At 36.5% G+C, this 10,438-nt stretch overlaps 2 protein-coding genes across 3 annotated transcripts in view; both read right to left on the bottom strand.

The window, feature by feature from the left end:
* Positions 1 to 1,804, bottom strand: part of LOC108973943 — a 4,769-nt gene extending 2,965 nt beyond the window's left edge. Inside the window, exon 1 of one of the 2 annotated variants that reach the window (XM_018941475.1) lies at positions 1,715 to 1,804. The gene's annotated coding sequence lies outside the window, so the exon portion shown is untranslated. Of the gene's footprint in view, positions 1 to 319; positions 366 to 1,714 lie in introns of those variants that run through there. The other variant, XM_018941477.1, reaches the window with a different exon arrangement.
* Positions 1,805 to 7,825: 6,021 nt separating this feature from the next.
* Positions 7,826 to 9,922, bottom strand: LOC108973942 (hornerin). The gene is made up of 2 exons (XM_018941474.1): positions 9,753 to 9,922; positions 7,826 to 9,456 (listed from the first exon to the last, which is right to left on the bottom strand). Exons 1-2 carry the CDS (start codon positions 9,762 to 9,764, stop codon positions 8,020 to 8,022), a joined length of 1,449 nt encoding a protein of 482 aa, XP_018797019.1. The 5' UTR covers positions 9,765 to 9,922; the 3' UTR covers positions 7,826 to 8,019.
* Between the last annotated feature and the right edge of the window lie 516 nt (positions 9,923 to 10,438).

The following is a 10,438-nucleotide window of genomic DNA, read 5'->3' as shown; positions in this document are numbered from 1 at the left end:
TAAATTTAAATAATTTTTTAGAAGAAATTTAGTAGAATCTTTAAAAATGTAAATTAAATGTAAAATAAAATTAAAATTCGAAAGACGTGACGAATGTGAAAAATACGTTTTGTTTACCAAAACATGCTTGCTGGACAGGCCTTCTTTAAAATGGCTTCAGTTCGAAAACTTTGATTTCGTACATAGAGTATACGATATAGCTATCTCTTTTCATTAATGCAGTCCGGTGCGTCAGTCAATGTTTTGTTAGCCAAATTTTGTTAAATCAAAATCAACATTTTTCTGTGCAAGCTATTATCTACTATACATACATACATACATGCATATATACATATGAAGTGATCTGCTTCCCGATCGGTGACTGCTTAATTTTCGTAGATAACTTGAGTTCAACGTTCGTCATGCAATGCTACGCCGATTGGCTGTGCCGGCTAATGGTTTGACGTGCGGCATATACAGTTAACTCGCTTAGTCAATCCATCGCCGCATTGTATTGTGACAGTTTACTAATCATAAGCGTGCTGTTTGTTGCATTACTATTTAATAACTGTTTTGTTTGAAGTCGTCTAACTGGTTCAATGGCGACGACTTTTGCTTTCACAACCGTTTACCCAACTGTTTAATTTTGCACGCAAGTGTACATTAGCTTGAAAGTGTGTTATGTCCATTCCACATTGATAAACAACTGAGTGAGTTTGCGAGTACCGTTGGGTAAATTAAAAAATCGCCTAAAAGTAGACGTTCACAGAAAGCTTAAAGCACACAGCCAAGCAAGAAGTTTTTAATGTACGCCGTTACATTTCAAATTTGTAATTTTTTGATAGCTAAAAGAAGAAGGTTTTCTATAAAGGACTTTGTTTGGCTGCCTATGTAGAGAATGTGTTGAGTTAGCGTTTACGGCGCTGAATTTATCGTAAATCTTAGAAAACATTAAATACGTAAATCACATATTTGAGCTAAAAGTAAGCGCTGAATAAGCAGCATAATGCAGAAAAAACTTCGAGTTATGGAAAAAATTTGGATTCCATTACCAATTCAAAAGTTCGTGCTATGTAGAGTTATGGAAGTTAAATTGTACTTGTGAAAAAATATGCTTTATGCAAAATTACACAAAACAAGTGCGCTGAATATGCAAAATATAGCTCGAATTGTATTTGTGTTAACTTAAATGCTGAAAATATTGAGCGCAAATTGCAATGAAGAAGAATTTTAAGAAAATATAGGCGCTGAATAAGCTACAATTGCTGGTAATGTAAGCATTCGTGTACTGAATTTGTTGTGGGTACTTACAATTTCGCGCGTAATGTGCTGAATTTGTCTTAGCGCCTGGTTATTGGTTTTTAATAATACGTTTTTCACTTATGAAAAATAATAAATTTCAATGATGAAAACGAACTTTAACAACATATAGGCGCTGAATAAGTTACTATTGCTGGTAAGGTAACCGTTTGTGTAGTGAACATATTTTATGTACTAAAAACTTTGCGCTGAATGCGCTGAATTTGTGTTAAAGTTTAATTACGGGCTTTTAATAATACCTTTTTAATTAAAAGTATGCTGTAAGTAATAATTTTTGGTTTTTACATTACTTTCACTTATGAAAAATAATAAATTTCAATGATGAAGAGAAATTTTAACAAAATATGGGCGCTGAATAAGCTAAAATTGCTAGTAATGTAACCCTTCGTGTACTGAATATGTTGTGAGTACTTACAATTTCGCGCGGATTGTGCTGAATTTGTCTTAGCGCCTGGTTATCGGCTTTTAAAGCAATCTTTTACTTCTAAATGTGCAGCAAACAGTTCAAGCTTTTAAAATCGCACCGCTGAATGTGCAAAATAAGTCAGTAAGGACTAACGTATAACGTTATGCGCTAACAGTCATGGAAACGGCGCTCGCTTGACTGCACCAAACAAGTTTTTAATCAACTTATCTACCATAAGTACAAGCGGCAATTTGCTGATTTTGCTGTAGGTACTCCAAATGGTCTATAAAAGTGATCACAGTGTGTCTTATAAAAACGCTTAACTACTGCCATTAAAAGCAATTTTTTGAATTTTCATTTGGTTTTTATTTTTCCCTTTTTTCATTTTTTTGAAATGTTAATTTGTAGCTGCCAACGTAAAGCTGGCATTTGTTACGTTGAAGTCACTTTATTATCGCTGCTTTGGCTTATGCCTTACTTGAGTTGTTGTTTTTATGTTTTCAATTTTACTCGCGTATATTTTTTTTAATTTATTTTTTTGTTTTGAGTATTATTTAATTTTTTGGTGTCTTTGTTATCCACTTGTTTTGTTTTGTTATGCTTTGCGTATTATGATTTTTTTGTTTTTGAATTTCGTTTTGTTATTCTCCTTTAAAATTGTATGCCACAATGCCGACATTCACTTTCGAAAGCAATTGAGTGCCGGTATAGTGAAATGATGCAAGGCAGCAGCGCGCAGTAAGGTCGTCTCTGCACTGTCTTCACACTGTCTTCACACTGTCTTTACACTGTTTAGTTGTGTGTGGAACTGTACATGACAGACGGCGGAAGTGGTCAGCTATACATGACGTCATTCATTTAACACTTTTATTGCTATTAATTTGTTAGCGAGTGCATCGTTTTATTAATTAGAGCAAGTAAGAAGAAAACCCTTTCTTCTCGGCGGGCATCCTATTGATATCTGAGAACAGGTAATAGTCCCGGGGGGTTAGATCTGGTGTATAAGGTGGATGCGGAAGCTGTTTTTGCTGTCTTAATCACTTTAATTTTCTTTAAATGCGTTTTCGTCCTTGAAACATTCCAAGGATGTAATAGTCGCTGTTGATGGTCCTTCCTTTATCAAGGTAGTCAACCTTGCCAGCCGACTATGCAGTTTTCCACGCTTTGGTGCGAGTTCATCCTGTGCTGCCTACTCGGCTGACTTTCGATTCGACATCGGAGTGAAATTGTGGAACCATGCGTCATCCATTGCCACATATCGACGCAAAAAACTTAGTTTTATTGCGTTTGAACAACTCCAAAAACTGCTCTGAGTAGTTCTTGGTTAAAAGTGAGCTCGCGCGGCTCCCACTTGGCGCAGAGCTGCCTCATACCCACATATTCATGAAGTTCCTTTTTATATATTTTCGTACAATAGCAAAAGTTGTTTTTTTTTCAAAATGATATACTTAACTCACGAACTAATGATGCGTCAGCTGTCAAATTTATAAAGCGCCGTTTGAATGTTAGGTGTAACTAAAAATCATATGGATTTAATTCTAGTAGCGCCATCGTATTTTCTCGTGAATTGCTAGTGCGTTGGCGTTATCAATTAAGCATTTTGGAGATCGGATTTCTGTCGTTAAATCACTTTTCTTTCTTGAATTCCCTTCTCGTCTGCCAACATCTTTTTGTAGTTTGTGGTTGACTTTCCTATAATATCTTTGCGTTTTAAGGCTACGTCAAGTGTGGAAGATCTGGATATAGTTGTGCAATTCGTGAACAAGAGTTATGATGACTGTTGAATCAACAGTATTTCGTCAAGTGAGATTTGGGTTATTACACTTGATTTCTGAATCTGTCCGCAGTTCGTCCGAAACTTTTGCACGTGTAGATTAATATTTTTGTTCCGGCATGAATCTCATCACATCACTTCATAATAATTATTCGTTGTAGCAGTTAACGTTTGAGTGCTGCGGCTTTGCAGAAATTTTCTGTACAGACCACAGTCCTTGTTAATCTATTAGACAAGAGTTTAATTTCTTAGAGATTATTTCAGACCCTCTCGAAGTAGACTTCTTGCTTAACGAAGTATGCTTCACTTATTCATTATCATCACAAAATCTCTGTTATCTTTCATCTCAGCATGTTTGCGCTGTACTTTTCAACGCGGTTTCAGTCAACCTTACTGTGAAATCTTTATATGTTCTTATAAGATAGGCTGAAAGGCGATGTCTGAGCTAATGAGATTTGAAAAGAGAGAATGATTGACACAGTGTTAAAAATTATCAATGCGGATTGCGTCAAAAGTTTTTATCCTCTATCACTGCTAGGAAGTTGTAGCTAGTGTCGTCGAGATCAAGAGTTAAAACTTTATTTTTAGATCTTCGTACTAAAGACGACCGAATTTTGAGTCATGTCTGCTTTTGGTCTAAATTTGCCACGCCCACTTCTAATGTAATGCTATTTGTAGAGCTTTTAAACTCTTTAACTAAAATTTGAAAATCAGACTTCACATAATCCATGTACAGACCTACTTTAAGTGAAAAGATACCACAATTTCTTTTACGCTTTGTTGCATGATATATTCGTGAATTTCGCAGATTATGTAACTTTTCCACAAAATCACAATTTTCGCCAAATCGTAATGATATTTGCAACAAATTGCCGTAATATTTTTTTGGTCGAAAAACTTCCTTTACAGTCTGTGGTGTATTTGCCGCGTACGCCAGATGTTATTGCTTTAGTAATTATGCTATATATACGCTAAGCAAACCATGAATAAAATGCTGAACAAATGTTTTTGCGGCTGGTGCCAATGACAGTGAAACGCTTGGCAGCGAAAGACGCAAGGAAATGTTTAGTAGCACATATTAAATTGATGCACATATGTACATACAAACGTATATGCTACAATGTGATGGTCGATTAGTCGGCAAGACTTTAAAAACTATACTTATGTATATATAGTGATATATACTATATATAAATACCTAAGTACATAATGCTAAATATAAAAGTTGCAAAAGAGGAAGTACAAAACTGGTAACAATAAAATATAATTAATAAATTCTCAATTGCTCAAATATTATAGTTTGTGCTTGAAGCGCATGATTTTGCACAGTTAAATCAAACAACGAGTTTGTAAAGCGCGCTGAATTGCGCTGAATTCATTACTACTTAGCTGAATTGCGCTGAATACAAAGAAGAACCAGAAAAAATACAGCCTCTATAAAAGTATGCAGTAAAATCCAACATTTTGCAAAGTTCCCATAAAATGAAGATTTCTTTCATTTCTGTGAATTTCTTTCATTTCTATTTATTTTAAATATTTTGTGTATATGCATAGTTTTTAGAAAAATATTAATATGAAACTATATTTTGAAACCATTGCATTAAAAAGTAAGTTGTAAAGCGTGCTCAATTGAGCTGAATAAAGCTGTTTAAAAGAGAAAATCAATTTATAAGCGTGCTGAATTGAGCTGAAATTTGCAAATTATATATGAGATAGCTATCGCTAACTAAATTAAAATTGGTGCAATACGTTGGCTGAATCACCGCTACATGCAATTCAGCACATATCAGTGAGTGCTATACGTGGTTGTTAATGCTAACTAAAATAAAATTACTGTAATATGTGTGCTGAATCATCGCTGCATACAATTCAGCTCATATCTGTGAGTTATATAAGTAACTAATAACGCTATATAAGTTAAAATAATGAAATATGAGTGCTGAATTGACGCTGCATTGCATATAATTCAGCGCACACTTTTACATTTCTTAACCCCTAAATAACTTCTATTAAGTCATATATGCCACATGAACATCTGTTTCACTTTTCGCACGTACAGTCTTCTAGTGCACATGCCTTGGCAGCAACGGCAATCAACACAAATTACTTGCAAGGCCAGAAAGTTATCACCAACACCACGCACAGCCAAGAGGAAAAACATTAACACCACGAAGGTTGCTGACTTTAAAATTTGTTGAAAAATACGCAAACCACTGCCTTGGAAAATTACTTGATTGATAAGTATTCATTTGTGTATATAATGATGGTTAAGTTTTGAAAATTTCCAACTTTTTAAGTGTCACATACGCGTAAATAAATTTCGCTGCTTTGTTTATCCCAATCACTCTCATGTATGTTTTGTGTGTGTGTGTGTGTGAGGGTTTCGGTGATGCTTGCCAATTTGGCAGCTGACACATCACTGACAATCGCGCAATTGCGTATGCAAAATTTGGCGTCGCTCGCAACTGAACTTTCAATTTCATTCGAGCGCATCATTAAAATGTCAACGCTGTCGCTGGGGCGTTGGTAGATTTTGAATTTCGAAATTTAATAAAAAAAAAACTGCCAAGCGCGTGTTTGGTGAAAATTTTAAAATTCTTGTAAGCATGCGCAGTGGGATTTGATGTGGGTTCAAAAAAGACATTAAAATGAAAAAAATTAGATAAGATTGCTTGTGTAATTGCTTATTAGCGGGTAATTCATTTCGTGGACCCAAATTGGGGGCAATTTGAAACCTTTACTTGGTATGCTTGTACATATATGTTTTAAGAGTTTCGCAGATTTGGGTCGAGTGTTGTGCAGCATTAAAATTACAAGTAAATTGCAGCAGAATTTGCAAAATAAAAAAGAAAATACACCATTTAAACTCCATCGCTTATTCAGCGCAACTTTAAATGTTTTTAACGAACGATAATGTAAAGCAGCAGCCTTAATAATATTATATATTCTGCCCAACTTTTTGTGTGTAAAACATTTTATAACGAATTCGGCGCAGGAATAAACCGACGCAGAATTTTATTTATTGTTTGCGGCTTTTATTCAGCTCAATATTATTTACAACGCTTACATTAGTTGATGTATTAAAATGATTATGTGGTAGAAATTTTAATACAAACCTTCAAATAAAAATTTGTTTTAGAAGAAGCTTATGTAAGCACTGCTGAAAAGATCTAGTGCAATTCAGCTAATAACTGCGGTTTACAATTGTTCAAAAATAATAATACTTACATTATTTGCGGCTATTATAATAAATCCTATATATTCAGCGCATATTCAGCTTGCCGTTTTTATAATATTAGATATATTCCAACTTTTATTTCATTTAAAACATGTGTTCTGTATATAAAATTAGAAACAATCAATAAAAAATTTGTTTATATGTAAACGATTTTTTTGGCTTAAATTGTTTTAAAACTGATAATGGACTTTATCGCAAGCAGTGCATACTCATCCACGTATATACTCAACTCAGCAAACCGTTTTAGTTTTTATTTCCGTTAAACGCGTTTGATTGGTACTATATTTTCATTTCATTCAACGCATATTCAGCGAAACATTTATTTCAACTATAAGTTAATTATTCAGCAGTTCAGCCTTTTTTCCATAAATGAAAAAAAAAAATAGTTGTCTCATTGTATTAAATAATAATCGTGAATAACGCAATTCAGGGCAATTGTGTTAGTATTTCAATACAGTTATGAACCCATTCAATTAACTTTGAAGTGTTTTTCTATTTGTTTGTGCCTTAATATGAAATTCAGCGCATGTTTAGCAAAAGATGTGGTGATAGAATTGAAAAACTAACATGATTATTATGGAAAATAGCATATAATCTCGTACAAATTGCAATTCAGCGCATACTCAGCAAAATGTGTGCGCTGAAAATTAAAAACTAACGGGATTGTAATGAAAATTATCGTTGAATCTCGTACAAATTGCAATTCAGCGCATAGTGAGCAAAATGTGTGCGCTGAAAATTAAAAACTAACGGGATTGTAATGAAAATTATCGTCGAATCTCGTACAAATTGCAATTCAGCGCATACTCAGCAAAATGTGTGCGATGAAAATTAAAAACTAACAGTATTATAATGAGAATAAACATTTAATCTTGTATGAAATGCAATTCAGCGCATATCCAGCTAGAAATAAACTTAAAGTTTCACAATTAGTCTGGCATAATATACCATATAGCGCGTATTGAGCTAGAGCGCAAATAAAAGTATCGAATTTCTTATAACTCCTCAATGTTATTCACTGTACTTTTTAGTTTCGTTCAGATTCAGCGCATATTCAGCTGAATATCATACGAAAATAAATCTGAGCTACATTCATTAAAAGCCTTGGTCTGATTTTTATTTATATTTTATATGTTTATTTATACATTTATCAGTAAAAAATAAAAAACAAAAACATTTACAACTATTTACAGAGAAATTTCGGAAAGCTGTCAATAAATAAGAAGCAGCGATAAAAAGTTGGTAGTGATGTAAGCCTCGAACACCGTGAGCCAAACTTGCTGTTGGAGATGGACGCGCTCTTTAATGTTGAGGCGGCAAATAGCTACCGCCAGGTGTTGACACTGGTGGCAGGTATGCCGAATCCGGTTCATTTATATGCCCGGCTGCACCGCCAGCTGTGCCGCCTTGCAGCACAGAATGCGATTGATACTCGTAACCAGGTGAGGTAGGTGGCAAATATTGAGCGGCCGGACCGGAGACCTCATAAGTGGTGCCCAAAAGGGTAGATGGCTTAAATGGTGCTCTTCCACTGTGTTCGCTGTGACCGGAACTGCCGGAAGAGATGAAATTTGTATTCAAAGCATGCGGTTTGCTGGCGCTGAAGCTAAAATGTCCCAATCCCTTATGACCCACCGCATAGGMGGGTGTTTCGTCAGCGCTACTATGATATGCGCTGCCTGCATTACCAGCGCCGTGATATGACGACACTGCTGGACCAACCGGTACGCCATAACTTGTCGATGGTATGCTGGGCGCACTATGCGCATATTCTTGGCTGCTATAACCATCCTGATTGCTAAACGAAACTGTTGCGCCGCCACTACCGCCATGACCAAGTTGAGCACCATGTGCGCTGTGCCCCAAAGCAAATGCGGCACCGCTAATACCACCATTACCGTTATAATTGTAACCTTGCTGTGAATTGTAAGTAGCTGAATGACCGTCATGTGTGCCCAGACTACCGCTCGAATGACCACCGAAAGCGGCGCCACCATTAGCATGACCGCCGGCAAAAGCGGAGCCATGCGCGCCACCAAAACCACCACCCGCAGATGAATGCAGTGAGCTGCCAAAAGTAGGTGCGTACTGATAGCCACCGCTGCCAAAACTGCCACTGCTGGCATGCAATGCGTGCGCACCGCCAAAACCACTGCTATGACTGACGCTATTGCCGCCACTTGAGCCATGCGCTAATGTATTGGCCGGTATTATCAATGTTTGCACATGTGGACGCGCTTTGGTGTGGTATTTGTAGTTGCCGCCGCCGCCGCTAACGCCACTATGACCCAGCAAGGATGCACCACCAGTAGCGAAATGTGGCGCGCTGCTGCTGTAACGATATCCACCACCTACGCTCGCGCTACCATGAGTAGTATAATGATGACTGCCGCTGCTGCCACCACTGTATCCGTTGCTGCCACTGCTGTGTACGCTATGCGCGGGCTCTGTTTGCACAATGTAGGTCTCAACTTTAGGCGCGCTCAAGTGCGCAAAGTCATAACCCAAGCCAGAGCTACCGCTCACACCGAAACCAGCTGAACTGCTGCCATGACTGCTGTAACTATTGTAGCCGCCGGTTGCTGGCGGCAAGTACTTGTAGGATGGACCATGATAGCCGCTGGAAAGAGGCGCTTCACGTTTCGGCTTCACTGCGACACTAATGCGCGGCTCAGCTTTTGATGAAGCGGAGGAGCGTGCGTTGACCGCCAATAGCACCACGGCGGCGCCGTAGAAAACCTGGATAGATAGATAGTCAAAAGCGGTGAGTTATTACTTTTTATGTATAATTTTTGCTTTCACAAAATTTTCTGAAACCTAATACATTCTATTTTTTATGAATTTTTAATAATTTTCCAACTCGTTTTTTTTTCAAAATTTAATGCAATTTATTTACACTTTTTATTTATAGTTTTTCCTCACTATTTTTTTTTTTAATTTTTTTTGTGTAAATAATATTTTAATATTTCTTCTCTTTAACTGTGGCTTTAATTATCGCTTTTCTTTCAATTCTGCGCATTTTCACTATAACTTACAAAGAACTTCATCACTGCGCGTTTCTAACTGAATTATTTTCCTCTTTACTGTACTATCGCTTTGCGCTAATTGTGTACGTATATAAATCCCTTGTTATCCTTTCACCAGTTACAGCGCGTATATTCAAAAGTTAACAATACGCGTCTCGACAAACCGTTCGCCGCTTCGATAAGTGCACGACTAATGCTTAAAACAGCTATGCCGTTAGTTTTTATACACCAAACTTTGTTGGGCTACGACTTGGTCGCCACGTTGTATGAGAAACCGCATGTCGTGCGACATATTTTTGTGTGTGTCATCTTTTTGGTGGGTATGGATATGCATCGTTTGCTTACTTATGCCATCTCTCTTTTTCTCTCTCTCTTTCGTTTTAGTTTGTGGCATAGCTTGATTTAATTTTTTTTAATTTTTATTTTTTTTTTTTATGTTGAGCGCTTGCTTCTTATGAAGCTAAATCAAACATTGGCAGACGACCCTTAGTCAAGTCATATCACATATTGTTATGAACTCCTTATTGACCTACATTAGCTTTTGTATTTTTTGCACGGGAGGTGCATTTCAAATTTCTCTGTATTTCATATTAGTGAAATATTAAAAAGTCTATTCCGAACAGGGTACAATAAACTTGACAAAAAAAGTATCCCGGAAATTGTCATCAATATATATTTTGACGCCTTCAAAGTAA

The sequence above is a fragment of the Bactrocera latifrons genome, unplaced genomic scaffold (assembly GCF_001853355.1).
Source record: "Bactrocera latifrons isolate USDA-ARS-PBARC rearing strain unplaced genomic scaffold, ASM185335v1 scaffold_51, whole genome shotgun sequence".
Lineage (NCBI taxonomy): Eukaryota > Metazoa > Arthropoda > Insecta > Diptera > Tephritidae > Bactrocera > Bactrocera latifrons.
The sequence above is the reverse complement of the archived record's forward strand: the minus strand, read 5'-3'. Positions and strand labels throughout refer to the sequence as shown.